Here is a 25,365-nt window from a genome sequence, read left to right on the forward strand (position 1 = left end):
GCCTCACAGGTAAGTACTGGGATGAGGAAGAGTGGGATTAGGAGTAATGAAGATACAGGTAGCTAAGTCAGGCATTACCTCCATGTACCTCTGCCTCATCCCAGTATTTGTGTATGGCCCATAGTGCCTCATACACAAGTATTGCCTCATACACAAGTTCAGGGACAAGGAAGAAAAGAGCTAGGAGTAATGACGATTCCCAATAAGTAATTAAGGCATTAAACAGAAGTAGGGTCTTAACAATATTGAGTTGACTGGGCTGCAGCACCCACCCCTAGCGATTTTAGGCTATGTTGACTCAACCTGGCTGACCTTCAGAGCAGTTGCCGGACAGAACAGGACACAGATGTTGAACGGCGCCTGGGTTTCGCTGTTAACAAGGGCCCAGAAATTACCAACGTAAAGCATTTCACTGTTAGTACCTGCATTCAAATGCCACATTTTTTAGATCATGGCCCCGTTAACCCCGCTGCAGATCCTGTACACCACCCATAACCAACTCCTGTCGTTGCCCAAAATGACGCACCATATCCGTCAGGCCTGGCGGGATGCACACAAAGGCCCTCATTACGACCCTGGCACTAAGTGAAAAACGATGGCGGTAAATGGTTACCGCCATCGTTTTCCGCTAGGTCCGATCATGACCCGTGACCAATGGCGCGCGCACGCGACCTCCCACACCGTACTTAGCGCCGTGGCGTAAAGGTACGCGAATGCCGACCCAAGCGGACATGCACCTAACGCCATCACCCAGCCCGTTAAGTACCTTACCACCATGGTGCTAAATACGCCATCGCGAACCAACCGTAAAAGGCCTTGTGCAGTGAATCCAGCTGCCACAGGTGCACAGAATCAGCACAGGTGGAGGCAATACAGAGTCAGGAAGTACAAAAAGAGCACACCCAACCCCTTCCCAGACCCAGTCACACTCCACAATGATTCCAATAGGACTAGCAATGTTGGGGCTGGAGGACCTGATAGCAATGCAAGTGCTACAACTTCAACTACAACAACAACAACAATAGGCTGCACAGAGGAGACGCAGGAGGAGAAGGAGGGCAAGGCAGGGCCAGCAAGCCCGACCAGCACAGCCAGTGGCACCACGCAGGCAGCCCACAATCCCACGCATCAGAGCCAGTCCATTCAACCTCACCGCTGAGCAGATCCACACCCTGTACCGTTTGGACCGGGACACCATCACCACCATCGTATACATGATACACAACGACATTGACAGCATGATAGAAACACCAACCGCCATCCCACCCCTACTGAATACTCCACCTGGCTGTGAGTAGCAGAGACAACGGAGCCAGATCATACCCTAAAGCAGCACAAACTTCAGCAGACACCACTAAACCTAATGCCCGATGCATGCAGCCCCACCACGTGAATGAAGGTGTGCCCCAACCATGACACAACCATCTGCAAGTGCATTGTACCAATTCACACCACATTGACCTCAACGAAATGCACCTACATGCACGCCACCAGACACCATCCACTGAAAGGCCTGTCCCCATAACTGCGAACGAATGAGGCACATGACGGACAGAAACATCAACACACCATCACACAGACAGCAAGGCCCACAAAATGTCCCTATCAACATCAGTATTGCTCACTGGGGTCATGATGAGGCTGACAGCAATGTTGCAATGATGTGAGCGTTGACCTCACAGGACACGTGCCAGGCCACCAAAACAAACGGCATGAACGAACACAGTGGATGGACACTCACAAGGCACTTGACCCCCCTGCATACATTGGTTGATGGCATGCACAACATTCCATAAGAGCCATGAGCATATACTGGTCGCATAGTGTGAATCAATTAGTGCATTTAAAAGAGGTCCGAAGTAACAGTTGGATGCAAGCCATGGTGGCACGTCATGTTTTGAAATAGACGTCATGACTGACACATACATTCTCGCCCACATACAGGTGATGCAGGCTATCCCCTGAAGAGGTGGCTCCTTACACCAGTCCGGAACCCACAGAACCAGCACGAGGAGGACTTCAACCGTGCACATACACGTACCCGTGTGGTGATTGAGCAGGCAATTGGCCTATTGAAGGCACGGTTTCGCTGCCTCAGCAGGTCTGGTGGGGCACTCCTGTACCGCCATGAGAAGATGGCAAGCCCCCTGATGCAGAACTGCAACCACCTGACGATGAGGATGATGAAGGTGGGGATTCGGCAGCACCTCTGATCAACCAATTATTCTAGCACACGCGAATGGGGGGGGTCACCTGGAGATGACGATTGTGGCACTGTGTGCGTCTGTTATATGGACACTGGGGACTGTTTACCAATAAATCACACATACGCAATGAGCAATGTCCACACATCTGATTTGTGCAAATATGAAAAGTGTATTGTGAAAGTGATTTTGTTGAACACACCCACTCCCCCCTCCCCCCTGAACTCCCCAACACACCCACTCCCCCCTCCCCCCTGAACTCCCCAACCCACCCACTCCCCCCTCCACCCTCACCCCTGGAATCCCTACAAAGGTGAGAGTAAGTCTGTGCAGCAGTGTCTGATGTAGGATTTCTCCACTGTCCGGCCACTATTGGCAGCCACCTCCCCTGGCCCCCGGGGCACCCCTGCCTGTGCTGCGCAGGTTCCTCCCCGATCAGCGGATGGGGCTGCTTGGTGTCGAGCTGGCACCCGAGGAGGTTCCTGCCTGCTCATTTGGACGCATGTCCCGAATTGTCTGCACTAGTTCAGTGATGACGTGCCGCACAGCGGCGAGTTCTGCGCAGATGTCCTTTGTGGAGGACTCTATAGCAGCCTTCACTGTCTCCGCACATTTCTCCATTGCTGCCATTGACCCCCCACATTCTGCAACATGCTCATTGAGGAGCGAGGATAGTTGCTGCTGCCGGGTGACGATCTCCTCCAGGCTTTGTTGTTCTTTCTGGCCCATAGCTAATGGCAGTGGTATTCCCATTGGGCTGCTCACCTCCTGCAGCGGGGATGGAGAGCCTAGCCAATCCTCATCCTCTAACTGCCCCTGTGTGGTATCCGCATGCGGGCTGCTTAGGGACAGGTAGGGGGAATGAGGGTGGGCAGTGGGGCTTCCGACATCAATCTCCTCAATGATCCCTGCTTCGCTATCGGAGGAGGCTGCAATGGCACCAGTTTCCCCAATAGTGCTGCTTGCAGCAGAGCCTGTCCCTTCTGTGGGCACGATTAGGGTAATGTCTGCTGCTGCTGCTGCTGCTTCTGTGCTGCCTGCTGGTGTGGCTGTCAGTGCCCTGTCCTGTTTTCCTGGCATGGATTTTGGCTGCTGTGGGGTTTTCCTCGGGACGCCAGAGGTGGAGGGTTGTGGTGTTGGCACAGTTGTCCTGGCCCTCTTGGTGGGTGTGGAGGCAGTGGTGTCCTCATCCTCAAGGTCGGAATTTGAGCCTGTGGTGGAGCAAAGGAGGGAAAGTGTTATTGATGGGTCTGCGGACATTGGGCGGGCATTGTGACGACTGACATCTTATCAGTTAGTACATGCGGCACATTTGAGGCAGGGGAAAACAGGTTGTCTCCCTTTTGTGTGGAAGTAGCATGGAGGTATGTGGGTGCCTGCAGTTAGGGTGTGCATACTGCATGTGTACAGGGTGGAGATCGGATGTATCTGTGGGCAGTCTCCTGCTGATGTGTTGCATTTACACTATGGGGCAACATTGTACTTCACATGAATGGACTTTGGTGATTTTTGCATGGCTTGATTTGAGCCACCTACCTGCATCGCCTGATGTCGGGGCTCCTCTCTCCATTCCTCCTACTCCTTCTATGCTCTCCATTCCGATGGTGGAGGCACAGATTTCCTCCCATGGCTGCAATTTAATAGGGGACTCCGGTCCTCCCCCGGTTGCCGTGGCCAGGTTCCTGTTTGCCGATAGTATGCTCCTGACTCTGAGCCGGAGATCGTCCCACCGCTTGCGGCACTGTCTCACATTGCGGGGTGTTGTTCCCACGGCACTAACCCGCTGAGCTACCAGTGCCCATATGGCCTTCTTCTTTGCTATGGCCGGTCTGGTCATTTGGTTGGAGAATACCACTGCAGCGTTCTCCTGGAGGGTCTCCGCAAGCATGGTAAGCTCCTCTCTGGTGAAGCGGTCTTGCCGCTGGCGGTCACAGGCTTTTTTAACCACTTTAGGCATTTTCTTGCAGGAAGAAGGTTGCTGATGGTATTTGCCGGGTCTCAGGCTCGGATGTCCAGTGGTTGCGGAGGATGCCAATGAATTGTGTTTTTAAAGATGGCCGCCGTGCTCTTTCCCGTTCCGCCGCGGTGACGCTACTTCCGGTTCCGCTTATCTACGGTCACCGCTAATTGCGGTGACCGCTAACTACGGTCACCGCTATGAACGGTGGTCGGGGTGGCGGTGGTGCACCTTGCGCGGCATACGATGCCGGTAGGTGCCGTTTTGGGGGCATTAACGCCATGGCGCAGTTTACATTACCGGCATGGCGTAATGCTCGTGCACGATGGGTCGTAATGTCCCGCTTTTTACGGCTTTGACCCAGCACGTAAACGTTAGTTACGCCATGCCGGTAATGTTGTATACTTACCGCCTGGGTCGTAATGAGGGCCAAACTAATTGGCTGGAAAGGAAAGCCGACACTATCCCAACCCATATGGCACAACGCGCTCCTCCTGGAAATAGTGAAAATGGGCTCTTTTGGTCACTGGCTCGCAAGAGGAATACACACGCTAGCACATGTGATACAAGGGGGTCACTTCCTGGATTTTGAGACCATGCAAGAGCAATTTGACCTGGCACCCATGGACCGGTTTCGACATGCGCAGATTGCCCACGCCATCCGCAACCAATTCCCTGACACAACAAACATACCCCCCTGCTCTCCCATTGAGACCAATATCCTCCCACAACGCATCTCCTCTAAGGTTACCTCCACTTCTTATCAGGCCCTTAACTCCTTCGGGGCCACGCAGCTTGATGGGCTCAAAGCAAAGTGGGAAAGAGATGTAGGCCAACTGGAACCAGAGAACTGGGTGGATGCGTTAATGTCCCCTAGAGAAATCGGTATAGAATCGAAACTGAGATTAATACAATTGAGAATCCTTCACCGCTCATATCACTCACGTACCGCAATGGCCAGATGGGGGGGAGTAGAGGACGGGACATGCATCAGATGCAACACTGAACCTGCTACCTTCTACCATATGATATGGGATTGCCGGGTGTTACAGGCCTTCTGGGAGAACTGTATTAACATGATCTTTGTTGCCCTGGTGACGCCAATCCCTAGGGATCCCAAAATGGTACACTTAGGCATCTGGGGGGAAGTAGACCTGTCTAAATATGGAAAAATGTTTCTGACAATTGCGTTGGGGGCAGGCAAAAGACTTATTGCGGCTAAATGGGGCTCTGCCGATCCACTGTGCCTGAACTGCTGGAGTAACGAACTAGACAGATGTGCAGCCTCAGATGCTCATTGAAATCTGCTGGTCGAAGCTGATCAGTGCCACTATTAACCTTGGTTACCTGCCTTGTCTCACAACTGTCTCACGGTACGCTTTTGATACTGCCATACTGCCTGCATCTGTTACATGCCTATGATTCATGTTTGATTTTACGATTGTTTTGTCTAAAACTTAATAAACAGAGTTATAAAAAAAAATGCCTCATTTTTTAGGCATTTTAAATTGTGATGTGGGTTTAGCACTTTCATGCCAGGGAAGTGATTGGAAGGGTAGAAAGGGAACAGGAGACCGTTCATTCTCAAAGCAGTTCATAAGTGGGTGCTTTCACACTTAAAGGAGAGAGTTAACTGCTTGTAACATTGAAGCCGCACTAGAATAGTCTCATTAAAATGCATAAAGAAGTTAGATGCCCCCACAGAAATAAGGTTGCCCCTCCCACACTGCCAGTGAAGTTAGTGCCTCTCCCGACATTTGAAGGATCAGCCCCAGAAATTTAAGTTTTGTTGCACTCCTGAACACGAGCATACACAACATTCACCATATACATGTACGCACACCCAGCCATCCATACATTTAAGTGTGCACTCTTTCACCATGCAGTCACACCCAGGTAGCCATCCATACATTTACGTGTGCACCCTTTCACCATACAGGCACACGCACCCAGGCACACACCCAGGCACCCACGCATACATTTAAGTGTGCACCCTTTCACCATACACTCACACAGGCAACCACCTACACATTTAAGTGTGCACCCTTTCATCATGCAGCCACACCCAGGCAGCCACCCATACATTTAAGTGTGCACCCTTTCACCGTACACGCACATACACACCCCCTTTCACCCATACAGTTGTATGCACCCTTTCACCATACACTCACACCGGCAACTACCTATACATTTAAGTGTTCACTCTTTCATCATGCAGGCACATCCAGGCAGCCAACCATACATTTAAGTGTGCACCCTTTCACCGTACATGCACACACGCACACCCAGTCACCCATATAGTTGTATGCACCCTTTCACCATACACTCACACAGGCAGCCACCTACACTTTTAAGTGTGCACCCTTTCACAATACACTCACACACGCACAAGTCATGGGGTTGAGGGGAGCCCTATTACTTCAAAAAGATATTGTTTCTTTTTTAAATCACTCTGACTTCATAAAGAAATTATTTCCGTTAAGGATCGAACCATAACGGAAATCATTCCTTTATGAAGGCAGAGTGACTTCAAAAATAAACTATTTCTTTTTTGAAGTCATAGGGCTCCTCCCACCCCATGACACAGAGGCCTCCAGCCTGGGGTCTTCCATGTCATGGGGTGGGGGGATCCCTGGATGTCACGCTGCCTTCATAAAGACATTGGGTCTCATTACGAGTCCGGCGGTAACCGAGGAGGTAAAACCACCTGGTCACCGCCATACTCGTATTACCATTTCGCCTCCGTGACTCCCGGAAATACCAGGGCATTACGGCCCTGGTGTCCCGGGAATCCCGGAGGCGGAATTCAGTAAATCCCCATTCCCATTGAGTCCAATAGGACTCAATGGGAATGGGGAAGTGGAAACACCGGCACCATCTCGTGATGGTGCTGGTGTTTCCACGTCCGCCTGCAGGCGGATGGTGTTAAACCCACCAGGTCAGACTAATTAACAGTGGCGGCGGGTTTACCGCCACTGTTAATTCCGGAACGCCCGACCTGTAATGAGGCCCATTATTTCTAATGTGAACAAATATTTTTTTTCATTTCTTTTTCAAGTGGGGCCCCCTCCCAGGACATATGCTAGCGGGGCCCCCCACACCGCGGGGCTGCGGGGGCCCCTGTTATGCCAGTGCATTCATCTTCTGATAGCACCTCCCCCAGCGTATAATGCTAACGGCGTATATATCTCAAAGGACTTTTTGGGGTGATTTCTGCCGTCATTTTGTATACATTGGAAATAAGGGCTTTGTTACCTGGATTAGAGATTACACATTTTTCAAACTGGGTTAAATCCTTAATTGCAGCTTTCTTATTTGGTGGAGCCAGTATCCAGTGCCTAACCTGAAAGTACTGGAATCATGCAGATTCAGGAAGCCCCAGATCTATTTTACATTTTATAAATGATTTAGGTTCTTTTCCCTGAAACATGTCTCATAGTCTGATGCAGCCAACCCATTTCCACTTAGCAAATGCGGAGGGTTCAAGGCCCGGGTTGAATTGTGGATTGTGAAACAGAGGTTTGAGGGATGAAAGGAAGGTCGGTGGGTGGTATTTCTTAACTGCTATATCCCAAACATCCTTGACCAAACTCGTAATCCAACATTTATGTATATTGGGGGGCCGATCTTTTCTTGGCAGTCGCAATTTATCTCCAAGCTGCGACCCACCTAGTGTCCTCTCCATCTGGACCCATCTTTTACCCAGAATCACCCACACACCAGTCCTTCATGACCCGGAATTGTGTAGCTTGATAATATTTCACGAAGTTCGGGAGACCTAAACCCCTCCCCCCACCCCCAACAGTAGGGATAATTAACGTGCTCAAGGCTAACCGTGGTGTTTTATTATTACATATATATGAAGAGAGAAAAACATGCAGTTTTTGAAAGAAGGAGGCGGAAACCCAGATTGGTAGTGCCTAAAACATATGAAGGACGTTGGGAAGAGTGACCATTTTTACAGAATTAATTCTACCTGCCCAGGAGACCGAGAGGGTGCCCCATTTCGAGAATTGGCCTTTAACTTCATTCAACAGCAAGGGATAATTGGTCTCATATGGCCCTTCTAATGTGGTGGTTATGGTTAAACTAAGCAGCTTAATCCCTGCCTGAGCCCATCCGAATTGCATTTGTAAACATAGAAGTTGCAACTCGTCTGCAGGGAGGGATACATTTAAGATTTCTGATTTGGTAATATTTTTTTGTAAACCCCCCACTAGCCCAATCTTTGGCAGTTCTTGTACCACTGCTTGTAGGAAAATTGAGGGGTTAGAGGCTAGAAGCAGCATATCATCTGCATATGCCATTATCTTGTGTGGTACGCTACCAAAGTCTATCCCATGAATGGTGTCTGCCTGTCTGCTCTTGGCAAGCACTGGTTCTAAATGGAGTGCATACAGGAGCGGAGAAAGTGGGCACCTTTGTTTTGTCCCATGATGTCTAAAACCCATCTTTACAAGAGTTTGAAAAAGAAACAACCACTCAACCCGGTGAAATCTTTTCATCGGGTTGAGTGGTTGTTTCTTTTTTAAACTCTTGTAAAGAGGGGAGCGTTCTCTGCCTCTAAGGATAAAAGTACCGCTGGGATGGTTTTCTTTTCCACCTTTTCCAAAATGTGGCACGTTCTCCTAATGTTGTCATGGGTGTGACGTTGTTTTATAAAAACCAGATTGGTCCGGATGTATTAACAAGGGCAGAACATCTTCCATACTGTTGGCTAATACCTTAGTGAATATTTTATGGTCCAAGTTTATTAGAGTAATTGGGCGATATGAGCCGCAACTGCTCGGGTCTTTGCCGGGTTTAGGAAACAATAACATTTTTGCTTCTTCCATAGTGGGGGAAAACAACCCAAGTTTGTGAAAGAATTGTATAGGTGGGTTAGTCTATGCACTAATATATTGTGGACATTTTTATAGAACTGGGCTGGATATCCATCCGGGCTAGGAGATTTGTTTAACGGAAGATTACTTATGACCCGGAGAATTTCTTCATGAGTGATATCTCCTTCAAAGCAGTTCCCTATCTGTGGTTGTTGGCTGGGGAATGGTAACTGCGTCTAAGTATGCTTTTTGGGATAGTGGGTCCAGTAGTTCTGACTGATACAGGTTTGAATAGAATATATGGAACTGTGAGATAATGTGGGGGGGTCTCAATAACTATCTCCCCTGAGGGGAGCCGAATCGATTGTCAAGAAATGACATCTCAGATGTTACAGAGTTGTCTAGCTAAGAGACGATCTGTCTTATTGGCCTTAATGTAATATTTTTGTTTTAGGTATAGCCGGGATTTTCCTGCTTTTTTGTTTAAAATAGGTTTAACCTACTTGCCGCTGTTCTAAAGGCTTTTTGCGCAGACAGCCCTGTATTTGTTTCCATAACCTTCATTGCACATAGTAAATCTTCCTCTAATTCATTTCATTTGCCCTTTTCTGTTTTAATCTAATAGCCCCTTTGGCTCTTAAGACCCCCTGTAAAGTTGCTTGAAGGCATCCCATGTCACATTTAACCCGGACTCCCCCACTGCATTGAGGACGAAGAACTCCCCTATCTTCTCTCGATCTTACCTGATCCCCAAGTAGCTTGAGTGGAAATCTCCAAGCCCATGAACTTCCTTTCTCTTGTGAGATATCCAGGTCCATCAAGCATGGTCTGAGATTGTTATACGTGAGAATGAATGATGGACATGTGAGTAAAAAGTGTATCCTCTTTCTGATCTTCTAAGAGCTGGCCAGGCATCTACCAGGAGCATACGCACAAGTTTCTGCCTTAACGTGTTAGAAGGGGGGTGGTGGGGTTTAGCATACCGCGTGACCATGCTCCAGTCCCGAATAGGATCCCAGGCCATAATAAAGTTTTGCAGAAGAATTGTTTCACATTCCATGAAAGCTTCTAGATGTGCAATGGTAATTTTAAGAAAACATTCCTGGCCCACATTAGGGGCGTATATAGACGCCAGCTCCACAATCGTGTATATACAGTGGCCTTCTTTATGGGCCTTGGTACAGACCCCTTTGATTTGGGCTCCAGCCCTGAATACTTTAAGAACCCCTGCCACCTTCCCCTCAGCATTCGCCTGTAAAACTATTGGGTAATGTTGCAAGCAGGGTTTGTGCTTGTCCAAATTGCGAATATGAGTCTCCTGGAGTGCCACCAAGTCCGGTTGGTGACTTGCCAGGAAGCTCTCCAGTTTGCTATGTTTCACAAGCGTGTTTAGGCCCTTAATATTCATCGTAAGGCACTTGAATTGACTTGGTTGTGACAGAACCGCAATGAGGTATATGAAAGACTGATCCTGCTATTACATAAGTATTTGAAAACCAGCCATGCACCACAGTTTCCTCCCTCCCCTCAACCCCTACCCCTCACTTTAACTTTCCCCACCCTAAAACCAATCGACCCACTTGCCTTCCCTCGAGAGTCCCCTGGCATGGTAATACCCTCAGCTGTGAGTCATTGGGCCTCATGAAAAGTTTTCCAGTCCAGAAACAAGGGTGTCGGTAAGCTCACCTGCACCCTTGTTTCTGGACCGGCAAACTACGTGTTTGCCCGCTGGAATCGCTGTGCCGACAGGTCTGACCCTGCCGAGCGTAGCCGTCACAGTAGGCCAACCCTTCACAGAAGCACCGGCACCGTTAACAACGGTGCTTCTGTGTCCCCACTCCGATAGAATCCTATGGGAATGGGGATTAACAAATATACCAGGGCCTGACTTCCCGGGTGATGGACTCATAATGAGCCAGTGGTACCGGGAGGTCAGGCGCTGGCAAATTATTACGGGTCCGGCAGTAACCTGCCAGTAGCACCGGCAGGGTTACCGCCGGACCTGTAATGAGGCCTATTGTTTTCCACAGCGAAACGTGCAGGGTATCCTAAAGCCCCCATCTGTTACCTGAACAGATAAGATCCAACATGTTGAGCTCCATCTCTGCTACAGTTGGGAGTGCCCTTTCTTTATTAGCCTTACTTTTATTTTACCGCTGCAGCTACACTATGTAGAAGCCTTTGGATTTGGTCCTCTCAGCCGAGCCTTCCATTCGTCGTTCTGCATGCCCTTGTTTCTGCACCCTTGTCGATCTCGTAAAGTCCATTCCCAGCGTTTGGGTTGCTTAGTGGGCTGGCTGCTCGTACCTTCCAATGGACCTGATGTTGTTTCCTCTTCGATCTGAAACAGAGTGATTCCTGACCCTCGGGATGTTATTCTATGCTGTCGACCGTCCATGGTAAAAGATAAACCAAATGGAAAAGTCCACTTATATTTGATCCCAGTTGACTGTAAAGTTGTGACTACAATTGGCATGTCTCTGCGTTTTCGGATGGTAGTTTGTGAGAGGACCTGATACAATAGAATTTCTGAACCGTTGTAGGTTAGGGGCATCGAGTTTCTAGACTTCTTGAGGATTATTTTGTTTTGCACATAAAGTGCACAAGCGGCCAGCTCATCTCGAGGACAGGCACCAGGTTCAGATCTTTTCGGGCCCATGAGGTGTACCCGATCCAAAGGGATGTTACTGGCCTCCTCCCCCAACGGGTGAGACGTGGTATCCCCCATCTTCTGACAACTTTTCCCCAACCTACCACATAGGATACACAAACACTTTACCCCTCTTCCCCCTTTTTCCTACACGAACACTCACACATTACAAAGGACGACGGACTAACACTTGAGCCATTTACCTGACATGTCCCAACAGCAGGGTCAGGCAAAGTCAGGCAATTGACCAGAACTACACGCACCTGAAAGCCCTTTCCCTTCCCCACAGGTATAAAAGGTGGAGCACAAGAGCACAATTTGAACAAGGCAGACTGCACGTCCAGAGAGCTAACTCAGCATGGCAGTTAAAGAGGAGGAAAAAGACGGCGCATACCGAGAGGGTGACAAGGAGAGAAGCGACCTTGTCCTTTCCAGCCAAGGCCAGTGAAACCTCTGCAGAAGGAATCGTAAGACTGCGAAAAATAGCCAGCGTGTGTTGCAGCAGATGTCAACGGTACATGCAACCCTCTGCTGATAACCAAGCCGGGGAGAGACGCTTGTCTCTGTGGTACCAACCTTGACTCTGAAGAGAAAGAAAGCCAAGCAGTTCATCACAGCCAGTGCGTCGATAAGAAACCGAACTGTGTTGAACGAAAAGTAGCAAACGGCTAATTGAACTGTGCAAAGATAAAGAACGATTGATGTGAAAGGGGTAAAACCAGCAACAGAGGAGTCCGGCACCATGTGGGTGCTCACTCAAGAAACTCTGGGCGATTATGCAATTGTTGAAACTACCATAACCAGAAGGCATTGGGAAAGGCGAGAAGGGGTCAAAGAGGTCATACAGGGGTCTTGTAAAATCCTCTGAACAGTTGAAAGTCTTTGACGACAGATGATTGTGAAGCTAAGGGAAGTGAATCCCATATCGTAAAAGTTGAATGGAAAAGGTGCGATACAGATTGGCAAGCGTGAACCTGAACGAAGGATACCGATAAAGAGGGGACGAAGTCTCAAGTCCCAAAATACAGTGTGTTGACAAGAGTGAACCCGGCCGAGGGATGTCCACAGTGAACTGTTCAAAAAGACATTAAGATTTGTGAATGTCACAAAGAAGATTGTGTTGAAAGCCATAGTGAACCAGGCGGAGGGAGGCTAACAATTGAGAAGGGTCTCGGAAGAGGGCGACTCAGGGGTGAAAAAGGCATCACCCAATGTATATGTGAAAGGGAACTCTTTGATTATTATTTAAATACATCGGGCCCATGGCGGCAGGAGACTTTTTGATAGAAAAGAGACTTAACCACCGAAAGCCCCGATTGCTGAAAGCCGAACCGTTAGCTCGTGCTGAGAAAGCTTGAGCCTGTGCTGTGCTCCAAAGTCCCACCTTATCCCGTGCTGAAAACGTGCGTAAGGGAGACCCCAAGTACCGCATCCTGACGTATTATTTGTGAACACTTGCTTCTTTCTTAAGAACATTATCCCACACTTCTTTTTGTATTAAGCGTAAGGATTGTCAATAGGTTTTTCTTGATATAGGTCCTTTTATTTCACACAATGCCACTAGGACTGCCTTATTATTATTTGATGGTCGAAGCTTGCTCCCATCTTTGATTTAGGTTTAGATTAGGTGTTTTTCCAACCTACCTTTGCAGTTTAATAAACACCCTTGAACTGTGATCATTTGTGTCTGTCTTGCCACCATGAGTTCCTAACAGAGGATATTTCTTTGCTAAAGTCAGCTAATGAGGGCCTGATTTCAGACGTAGACATGGAAAATTGTAGTTGAAAAGACGCAGTGAATTTGTCTTCGAAATCTTGAAAGCTTTTCGCAAAGTCTTCTTTCGAGGCCGCCATGTCTTGGTCTGCGTTGCGTGGTTTTGATAAACAATGAGCTTCTAATGTATCTTGGGCTAAGGGCGTTGCAGAGTCTTTTGCCCAAAGTTTTTGCAGTGAGTTATGCAAAGTTTGGTGAGCTTGCATTTGGCCGGGCAGGGAAAGCTTTGTTTTGCCTCTAGGCAATGACCAGAGAGCTTAAGTTTCATCGATGCCCACAACAATAAGCTAGGGTAGAGTGTCTCCTCAACAGTAAGAAATCTTAGGACCCCAGCATTAAGTACAAATATGCCCAAAGACCAGAAGGATAAGTTATATATTAGTCTGAATTTGCCTCGCCTTCCATACTTCACCCAGCTGCGGGAGAACCTCCAGCCCTGCTTGCAGCGCCTATCCAGTGAGGGGCACATTTATATGCATCCTTCAGAAAGCTGCTTTACTGCAAAACTGGTGTTGATGAGGGCGGCTATGCCGCAGCCCAAATCCCTGCTGGTTTCTTGCAAACAACTATAGCAATCCCTGTAATCACGCCTACACTTGAGTTCTTTGAGCTCACCTGCCCAGTGTATCGGGATCTGAAAGGTCTCGGTTAGCCACCTGGGAGATATCCAACATGAAAAAAAGTTCTAAGCAGAATGGGGGCCATAGAGACCACGCTGCCCTGTCACTTCTGCAGCTCTTAGTCTGCCTGATTCCATGTGGCACAAGCTGCGTGTAACATCTGAGCGGGGGGGGGTGGGAGCTGCCACAATGCCTTGCTCGAATCTGCTCCCAGCTGCTAGATACCGAGTACCTTCTTGTGTATCAGTCCCGGTACGGGCATGCTGCAGAATGCAGGAACGTCCGTGGGGCGTAGTGAAGACTGGGAGACTCCAAGGCGGCAGGGGAAGCCGCACATCTCGTACCAGCTGGTGAAGCGTCTCTTGACTTGCGATTTTGTCAGTAGTGCAATCACAGAAGAGCAATCTGCTGGATATTTCCTTGCTCTCTCGAGACAGAGACAGAGCTCACGCACGCACGTCCTCACAGTGCGGCAATCATCTTGGAATCCGCTGGCCCTATTCTAAAGAGGAACTTCCCTACCCAGAAACCAAAAACGAAGGATCTGTCTGTGTCAGGATGTCAGTAACGAAAAGCTGTATTTGTGCCCAAAACGTTCTATCCTGACCCTCGCCCTAAAACAAAACAACAAAAGGGTGCATGGAAAATGTCTTGAACTTGATGTTGGCAAAAGTGTTCAAAACCAAAAGTATAAGAATGACTCCAATGAGAGTGTTCTCCAAGGTAAAGACCCTTGATTCCAGACGGTGGTCCCCTTCCCCTGGATTCTGAAACAGGATGACAAAAGTGTTTCTTTAACTAACAGTTCCTTTGTGTCTTTACTGGACTCACAAAGTTCTTCTTTAAGCATTAAGTTCTGTAACAGTCTTTCTGTAGAATTTCTTGTACCATTGCAGATTACCTCGTATACTCCCCTGCCAGGAATCTGTATACAATTTCAGCTTCCTTGGTGTACTCGCCTACCAGGACTTCTCTTATAGATTCTCAGATAACCTGGTATACTCTGCTGTCAGGAATCTTTATAAAAGTTCAGCATATACCGTGAGGTGCTTGGTATATTTGCCTATGGTAACATTTGCTCAAACGTTTCCCCCCATGCTTCTCTACTTGATTGGGGTCTGCCTTTGTACTTTGCCTTGTCTGCATTCAAACATTCCTCCTATTGAGTGTGAATTTGTATTTTGCCTTTACTGCATTCAAACATACTTCGGGTATTTTCTGCATCAGCAACTTTGTACCATTCAAACATTTGTTGGTGCACTTGTTGAATGCCACGGGGTCCCCAGCCGCTTTGTGCAGACTCACTGGTTCCTTCCAGCGTCTCCCATTCTGCTTGCGTCTCTGCGCGATGACTCCTTCTCATGTGTTCCACTTTGTAGTGTCCGGACGTTCTTCCAGCGTCCTGCTTGGCACTACGGTCACACACCGGCTTTCCTTTTCGGCTCGGACTGGAGAACGCTGTTTCTCCGAGCAGCCCAACCGTCAGGAGCTCCTGCACGGATCCCAGCATCTCCACAGCTGTTCTTGCTCAAACGCAACATTTCTCCTCCTGTCTCAGCGGCCTTCTCTGTGGCGCCACACTTGTCTGTGTGCCTCAGCCTGGGGTTCAACGTCTTCTCCTGCACTGCTTGATCCAATAGTACGGTTGCCATCTTTAAATGTCCTGCACACTGAAGACTTGGAAAAACAACTAGTCTGCATGTTGTACTTTGAGCTCCTGTCACTTTGCACAAACTCCCTCCTCCTCCTCCTCGTCTCAGTACTTGAGGGATTATAGGAGTTTGAGTCCATAGATATCATTGGGCTTTTAACTCTTAGATGGTTTTTCCGAGAGATTTCAGATAAAGGTACATTCGAAACAAAAGGTTCTAAGTGTGAGTTTTGTGTGTCTGGGACAAAGGTGGGGGCCTGACTAAAATGACAATAGGCCATTAAGAACACATGTATTAGAGGGTCTTCCCAATAGGAAATGGGGGGATACTGTGTCTTGTCCAATGAACTCAACGCATACCCCCCGGTAGTTTTCTCCTCCCATGTAATCCTCTCTCATATAGCTGCCACCGGGTCAGGATTAGGTAGCAGCTTCTATCCCTGGCCACATGGGAGGAGGTCACTGCCGGGGAATCCATGATGACTCCATTGAATTCATCACACTACACTGACTCAACCCCCTTCCCATGCCTGCTAACTCCAATGGTCAGCACACTGGTGTGAGAGTAGCTTGGTTATGTCAGTGCTTCCTTTGAAGGACTGGTTCCCAGGAGACCTGGTTCCTGTGCCGTAATGAAGGAACTCCTCTTTCTACACAGGGATCAATGAGGCTGCGTTACCGCCATTGTTCCGCATTGGAGCCGTGGAAACAGTCTATCCAGGCATACATCAGCCCCTCACCAAGCAGACACTGGTGTGATGTGATATATTGCTGTGGCTGTATAATTGTGTGCTCTTGGCAATCACCATGCCTCAATCAGGCATGGCTGGCTACTATATACAGATTTTGGCTCAGAGCTCTTCATGTCCTTCACTGACTGAGACAGGGATGCCAAATCTAGACAATTTGGATAACACATCAAAGAGGGCATGTGGTCACTCTGACCAGTGCCAATGGATCAGAACCATAGTGGAAGAAGAACACTTTGAAAACATGATGCACTTTTAATATACCTGGATATGTCACTCATCAGGGAATGGTGTGCTCTGCTTATGGACTGTAGATTCATGGTACTTTTTTTAATAATTAGGGACAGTTGACTTGCCACACCACTCACATCCTAAGAATATTACCTTCATCTGTTGCATGGTAGACGTTTAACCCATTTTGTGTGTGATCGTTTTAGGAACCACAGAGTTGTTGTTGTTGAACCTCTATTTTGTATTGTTTCAGTTATGGACCTAACAGTTGTCACTTAGGCCTTTCCAGTGGCTGAATGGATGAATGGAAGCGTATAAAAGTCTTGGAGATCTAGTGGTAAAAATATTTAGCACACTGTTTAAATTTGGTTGTCTACCCTTTCTTTGGATTCCAAAAAATCAAACGGTTAGCATTAATTTGTTTCTAAATAGTGTTGTTCTGTAACAAGAAATCTACTACATCTACTCGTCATGCCATTCAATTCTATTGTGACATTTGCATGGGGAAAATAAAGCTTATTCGCAATCGGTTTCCTGGCCTATTATAATGAGGGCAGTACTCTCTCACTAGAAATTAGTTTGCACTCCTACCCCTCAATGAACATGCTTGGTATTGTGTTGTTTTAGATCGTAACACCATAGCCAGTCATTAATATAACCTCAATACATTGATTGGAAATCTTGGTCAACTGGAGTCTGTGATGCCTTATACTATCAGCTGAATTCACTCACGGTACTAGTTTGCATACAATCCCTCTTCCTCTACATTCATTTCTGTCACTTAGCCTTCCCCCAACCACCTTTCCTTTTTTACTGCTCATCATTTTTCATGTGGTATAATATGTTTTTATAGTTTGTTCGTGACTCAAATCTTAATTTTACAGTGTTACATATTGAAATGGTTTGTTAATTTAACCCAGTATTGTGCAATCTGCTGTCATTTCAGACAGAGGATAAAAGTGTCCAAGTTCCAGAATGCACAGGATCTGCAGAGGAAAAGTTACAGTGTCAAAAGCAGGAGAAAGCACAGCCGGAAGATGGAACCGAAACTTGTCAAATTGCATACCCAAAGAAAAAGGAACCAATCGTAGCTGCTGGGCAACCTTTAAAACCTAAAACAAATAATCTTTGGTCTACAATAATGAAAATGTTGAGCTGCGACCCATTTATCAAGGTAAGAAAGCAACACTGCACTTGAAGGAATAGGGTAAAGCCTTTCAAGTCACATAGACGGCCAAAAAGAGTTGAAGATTACATGGAAATTCATAAATCACAACTTTGAATGTATGAACAAACTAAGATGTAATAAATGCAATCTAGAAGTCTCGAACAGCCCACAACTGCTATTTTCTCAGATTCGCTGCACTTGGCCCTGCGAGAAAAGAGGAAGGGAGTAATGAATGGGATAGAGGGACAAACTGGTGCAAATTCTGTGGTTTTGATGCTAGCAAGCTGGAAAGTACGAAAGTCTTGAGTAATGAGATTATTCTAGGTGGGTATAGGCTGAGAGAACCTCAAGTGTGTCACTCATCTAGAAGAGAGGGCCCAAGGTCTATTATTTGGAATCAGCGCTACCAAGACCTATTTAGCTGCTGGTTTGAGGTTGTCTGATCCTGCACGGAGTGACGAGTGGAGTTACTCAGTGTGTTGTGTTTGTGGGCAGTTGCTGCAGCGCTGGGGTGTTGCTCGGTCTGGAATAGGTCCGGGGCTACATTAATGTTGAGACTGTCGGGACCCAGGGCTTTCTAGCCTTTTGGTTGTAGCTCCTGGGCTTCTATCCGGGGCTGCAACCAAAAGAACCGGGTCCATAGCCCCCTCACCCCCCCCCAGCAACGCCTCTGCTGCAGCACGTAAGGGTTGATTGTGTGAAAAGTGAAAGATCGACGGATTTCAAGAGGAAAGTTGATTAGGGATAGTGAATAAGTATGAGGATTCTTTTGCTTCAGCAGTGTTGGTCCAGTTTTGTTGTAGTGTTCGGCTACCATCTCAGTTAATGATGGTTTTTTCCAGTTTAGTTTGATGGCAAATGGGAGCGTGACCCGAATGTATCCAATCTCAGAACCTTTTGGCTGATGCCTTGTGTGCTGTCCTATTGCAAATTTGTGCTTGTTCTCCTCTATTTAGATTTCACAAGGGACCAACCTCAGGGTGTCCAATTTCCCACAGTCCTAGTGTCATGAGTTGTGTGATGATTCATGGCATATTCCGTAGTGTGGAGACTTTAACTGATATTTGGATTATTCAGCACAAAGGGATCCTATGGGCCTATAGAAAATATAAATTTCAGACATCTTCCACAGTATTGAACAGAACAAGGATGTGGGAGCCCCTCTACTGATATTGAACATGGGTTAAATAACTTGGTCTATGGGATTTCTCCCACTCAGGACAGTCTACAACCACGTTTTATTTCGCTGCACCCCTCACAGAGGAGAAATACACATTTGCGTATCAGTCTGGTCCCACCCATAAAGGCAGCCCAGCACCGAAATGCTAGACCACTCTCCTCTGAACAAATTGTACAAATTCAACAAGGGTGTGGTAGCCCCTCTACTGAGAACGAGCATGGTTCAAATACCCTGTTCTATGGAATTTCTCCCATTCAGGTGGGCCGGCAACCCCTTTTTAGCTCACTGCACCCTTCACAGAGGAGAAATATGCATTTGCAGATAATTTTGGTCCCACTCACAAGTGCAGTCCAGCACCGAAATGCTAGGCAACTCCCCTCTGAACAAGAGTACCATCAGCAACCCCAGACATGTGAATTCAGACTTGTTGGGCCTCCTCATTGAGGAGAGGTTGAGCCTCTCTATGTCAAGGTCTTGAAGTCAGGGGCACAGGCATGCAGGGGGCGCATGCACAGGAGACCTGGGTGGACACTGTCCTGGTGCCTTTGGCGCCAGGCTCATGAACAAAAGTAAACAAGAACATCCATTTAACACCAAAAAGCATTTATTATGGACATAGCACTTCAGATGCATTAATCTTGAACATTCCATCCATTAATCAGGATGCATTAACCTTGAACATTCCATCCATTAAGCAGCCCCAAGTGTATTCTTGGGTGTGGCTGCTAATGGATTGCCTTTGCACGTGCTCACTCTCTAGGAGTGGCAGGGTGTGGCTGGTAAGCCGGCCCTAATGGGCGTGCCCACGATCTCAGCTATATAAGCTGCCCCGATCCTCAAGACAGATGCTTCGCGTTATTCTGCACTTGCAAGCAGCGTAACGCTCACCATCGCCCGAGGTCAGACTTACCTTTGAAGATCCTGCTTCCTGGACATCCTGCTTCCTGGACATCCTGCTTCCTGCCAGCATACTTACCAACTGGGGGAAGCTGTTCTTACCTGTACATCTCTTCGGCGAACCAAGTATTCATTTTTACACTTTCCGGAACGCTGAAATCTTCATCTTGGCACGGCAGCACGACACGCTCCATCGTCGACAGCATCGCCTGGAAGGAAAAACAGAAGACAAGATTAGACATGGAAAAAAACAGTCAGTTCAAGGTTACGCTTCGCCATACATAACCTTTTCCTTAAACCATCACTTAACTGCTGTCGAACATTGCGGTAGCATCCATCTTCCATCAGGCCGCGTCTCGTGTCTCACAGCTGCATTGAGGCCACATTTCATCTAAGGGAAGAAAAAAGAAGAGAGACATTGTTGCGTGCATAAATAGGAGCATTAAACATAACAAACAGCATCACAAGAGCTCAAGAAAGACTTACCAATCATAAGGAGAAGCATAGTCGCAACTGGACTGGACTAATCCTTATCTGGGATCAGTGAACGAACTAGATCCCATTCGATGCGCCCCTGTCAGAAGTAGCAGGACGGAGAGCTTATCTTCCATAATTCACAGGTGAGCTTTATGGGCCGGCGTATGCTCACAGAAACCGTTCTTTGGGGTGAAGGGTTCGAGAGGTACAACAATCACAGATTGGTGCACTCACACTCTGTTATCTCCACTCAGGAGCAGTATCACCACGTACCACCGCTCACAGCTTTTCTATTGAGGGAGAGGCCTGAGGGGTACAGACCTCACATCTAGTCCTTCCAGTGCTTTTGGTGATTCAAGTTCAGGGAGGGCTGCAAGCGTGCCCCAATGCCTCCGCAGAGACCAGGTGAGCATAACAGAACGCAAAGCCTCTAATACTCTCTGCCTGGGCGTTATGGAAACTGCAGAAACAGATCAGTTAGCCCTCTTACTAGGGGAATTACGGGCTGAAGTTCATGCTTCAAGACAGGAAACCAATGCAATACGGAGGGATCCTATTGTAACTCGAGAAAGAACTGACGAATTGGCAAGACAAATGTTACATTCCACTGCCTGGAGTGTCCCATTCTTCTCATTCTTCCACACCACAACAATCAACACCGGTTCAGGTGCTTCTTCCAGGAGTAGTGCCTCTAGCCCCTCCCGAACGCTTCATCGGCAACCCAAACAGGTTCACTGTATTTATGAACCAATGTTGCCTTCATTTCTTGTGCAGGCCAGGAGCCTTTCCTAATGACCAAGCCAAAGTGGTGTTTGTACTCTCGTATTTAGGAGGTAGTGCGGCAAACTGGTCTATACCTTTGATAAATCAAGATGACCCTTTACTCTGGAACTTTGGGAATTTCCAACATGAGATGGACAAATTGTTTGCCCGTCATACTCAAGGACAAGCTCTGGACAATGAGTTGTCACTCAGACAAGGGAGTCAAGATCTATTAACCTATGTTGCAACCTTCAATCATCTCATAGCCCAGACCAACTGACCAGAAGAGAAGAGGACTACACTCTTTTACCGAGGGTTACGTGGAGAACTTAAGGATGTGTTGGCGCAAGTGGTGAATCTCACTGAGAGGTCCGCGGACTACATAGACCTGACGGTGCAACTCGATCATAGGTTGCAGAATCGGAAAATGGATCGGGCTAGATAAGAGGGACGGTCAGTTTACGTACGACCTTGTGAGAATCAGACTAAACCACATGAACAGTCTGAGCCAATGCAAATTGGTGGATTACTAACTCCCCTTACCAAAGCAGAAAGGGAAAAAAGAAGACAACAGCTTTGCATATATTGTGGACAAGCAGGTCACTTCCTCCGTGACTACCTGGTAAAACCACCCAGGTAAACGGTTGGGGCAACAGACAAAACTGATGAAGAAGAAGAACAGAACTCTGGAAACGCCAAAGCCCAGCAAGTGTAGGAGTCCGCTTGTCGAGCATGAAAAAGGAATCCGTACAGACCTCACATCTAGTCCTTCCAGTGCTTTTGGTGAATCACAAGCAACCATCAAAAATACATGCCTTGGAGGCATATATTGATTGTGGAGCTGTGGGTAACTACATTGACCAAGATTTGGCTCTCCGAATAGGCCTTCCTCTCCGACAGAAGCAGAAATCTGAAAACATCACTGCTGTGGATGGTTCTCAGCTATCATCCGGCCCGGTGACACAATACACCGAGAAAGTCAAGCTTCTGTGCCAGGACAGGCCTCAAGAGGACATTACTTTTGATCTCATCAGTGCTCCTCAGTTGCAGATGATATTGGGAATGCCCTGGCTGGAGACCCACAATCCTAGGATCGACTGGCGAAAACGAATTCTGACATTTCCTCATGATTGTGCCGACACATGTTACAAAAAAGATGACACCAATCTGAAACCAAAGAAAGGAATTGTGTTGGGTCTCATCAGTTCCTTACCGCTTGAATACCAAGATTACCAGGATGTCTTCAAAAAAGAGCAAGCCAAAGTTCTCTCCCCGCACAGACCCTACGATTGTCAAATAGATCTTGTACTCAGAGCCCAGATCCCTTGCAGCCGAATTTACGCTCTGATAGAACAGGAAAATCAGCATCTTAGAACTTACCTGGATCAGTACCTGGTGAACGATTACATTCGCCCGTCTGAGTCACCTGCCTCCTCGCCCTTATTCTTCATGCCTAAAAAGGAGGGGGACTTAAGAATTTGCATCGACTATAGACCCAGCAATCATATCACAGTAAAAAATCGATATCCTTTACCACTTGTACCAGAGCTCCTGGACCAAGTGAAACATGTTCAAATCTACACAAAACTGGATTTAAGAGGAGCATACCATCTTGTAAGAGTAAAAGAGGGACATGAGTGGAAAACGGCCTTCCACACGAAGTATGGCTTCTTTGAATACTAGGTCATGCCCTTCAGGCTATGCAATGCCCCTGCAGCGTTCCAATTCTTTATGAATTATGTACTCCGTGAACTACTGGACGTTTGCGCTCTTGTTTACATTGACAACATTCTTATCTACTCAAATTCCATGGAAGAACATGTAGGCCATGTCTGGACAGTCTTAGAGAAGCTTCGACAACACCAATTGTATGCCAAGTTGGAAAAATATTTTTTTCCATGTAGACGAGGTCGAGTTTCTCAGTTTCATGCTCACACCACAAGGTGTACATATGGATACACGAAAGGTGGATGCAAACCTCCAATGGCCCTCACCAACATCCACGAAAGGAGTGCAAAGCGTGCTCGGATTCGCCAACTTTTACCGTCGGTTTATACCTGGGTTTTCACAAATTGTACATCCAATTACCTCCTTGTTAAAGAAAAATCAAAAGTTCCATTGGTCGACTGAAGCTGAAGAAGCCTTCCAGATGTTGAAACTAGCATTCACTACAGCACCAGTCCTTCGACACCCACGACCAGACCTACCTTACATAGTTGAGACAGATGCTTCAAAAATAGCCATGGGAGCAGTATTGTCACAACGAGACCCTAAACCGGACAACTACACCAGTCACATTCTGGTCCCGCAAATTTCATCCCCCAAGATGAACTACGCAATCACAGATAAGGAATTACTGGCGATTAAAGCAGCATTGAAGGCCTGGAGACATTACCTTCTTGGGGTGAGACATACGGTCACTGTCATCACGGACCACTGTAACCTGCAGTACTTGAAAACCGCCAAAGCACAATCCTCGCGTCAACTACGTTGGGCTCTCTTTTTCGCAGAATACGATTTCCTGAAGTGACCTGGAGTACGCAAAGGGAAAGCAGACGCTCTATCACGCATGAGTGCAGAAAAAGAGGCTTTTACAGCATCCAACCTTGTGGCCATAATTCTTGAGGAAAGGATTCAAACCAGAATAGCTGCCACCATGTGTGTGGATGATGAAGAGGGAAAATGGGACGTTCCCTTCCCCCGATTCTCATCCAGACTATGGCCTAGAACGTCACGACCCAAGCAACCACCACGAGAGGAATTCGACCCACTCACAGATGCCCCAGACGTCAACGCACCACATGGCCAGGGGAACTGCCCGTCAATCAAACCACGTGTCAGAACATTAGGCAACGCTGACATCGATCATATGGGTCAGATTGATTAAACAGCAACAATGAAAACCACCATCGTTAGAGATGCCATGACGACATAGCCAATGGACGGTAACACATGTGCCACTATGCACACTGGTCAAACCCACACAAATCCACATGAAGAACATACTCAGCACCATGACGTAAGGGACCGCTACATTCATTCATGTATCGTTGTTATTTTTTTCACATAGGCTAAGCTACAGCACTGTAGAAACTCAAGACGCAAGAAGAGCTCGTGTACATGATTGCAAACGCTTCCTTGCTACTAAAACCACAGTGACGTAGGATACCTATATATAAGGACCCATGTCACCCTGCGCGACCCCGTGTCGTGAACCATCTGCCTTCATCCATAGACGAGACCAGAGTAGGCCTTAGCATCAGAGTAGGCAGCAAAACCAGAGCCACAGGCCCAGAGCAGCTCAGACGGAGCTGCAAAACACTGATCGTGCAGAACGAACCCCGACGAGGGCCTCGCAACCAAGGCCATGAAGTTGCAACTTACACGCTGTGCGCCCTGAGCCACGGTTACACCTGCCATGGCTAACCACCCCTCAGAGCCAAAATACAAATCAAATACTCATAATTCTGCTCCAGCCATGGTCTCACAACACGTGACCAGGTCGACCTGACGCCATATCATGTCCCAGGGACCAGCAAAACTCTGGGGTCTCACATTTGGGACACCGACTGCAACAATAAGGCGACAAATTGGAAACTGACGGTGGTGAGAAAGAAGCGCTCATGCAGCGAAAGGCAGACCTGTCCATTGTCCATCACTGACACATAATCATACATTGTTTCTAACACCAGGTACACCGTGAGCTGGGAACGACGATGGTCCCAGGCTTGGGGGCTCATGGATGAACCAATCAGGGCACGGGGGGCTAACCACTGATGGCATCACAACCTAGCCAATCACTAACCTTTCCTATGTAACCATTCTGTTGTAACAAATTCTAGGGATGATCCAAGCGTACCACCTGACCTCTTCTCTACCAATTACTAACTTTTCCATATGTGTCTATACTAACCCTAACACTCTGGGAGCCAACCCGAAGTGGCGTTAGGTTTTGGGGGATGTTTTCCATGCGACGCACGATGTTGCATCACGCAAGCAGAAAAAGGGCCTGCGAGCCCACTCTTGCGAGAAGTGTTCCCGGATGACCTGTGTTCTCAGAACCTATCCCTGCTGTTTCATCTAATAAACAGCAGTAGTGCCTTGCTCTTGTGTGTGTTTCATACTCATTGGGGACTGTGGGAGGAGTTGGGGCCTCCCTAACCCGAGACCCGCGGACGGCCCTGCCGACCCCCCAGGAAATCACCACGACAAGTTGGAGGCA

At 47.7% G+C, this 25,365-nt stretch overlaps 1 protein-coding gene across 1 annotated transcript in view; it reads left to right on the forward strand.

The window, feature by feature from the left end:
- The window catches only part of LOC138579826 (ABC transporter F family member 4-like), a 613,068-nt gene that overhangs the window by 459,583 nt on the left and 128,120 nt on the right, over positions 1-25,365 (forward strand). Inside the window, exon 7 of the mRNA XM_069650053.1 lies at positions 17,606-17,833. Coding sequence (XP_069506154.1) covers positions 17,606-17,833 — 228 coding nt within the window. The remainder of the gene's footprint in view (positions 1-17,605; positions 17,834-25,365) is intronic.

The sequence above is a fragment of the Ambystoma mexicanum genome, chromosome 3p (genome assembly GCF_040938575.1).
Source record: "Ambystoma mexicanum isolate Mex_15411 chromosome 3p, UKY_AmexF1_1, whole genome shotgun sequence".
NCBI classification, from domain to species: domain Eukaryota; kingdom Metazoa; phylum Chordata; class Amphibia; order Caudata; family Ambystomatidae; genus Ambystoma; species Ambystoma mexicanum.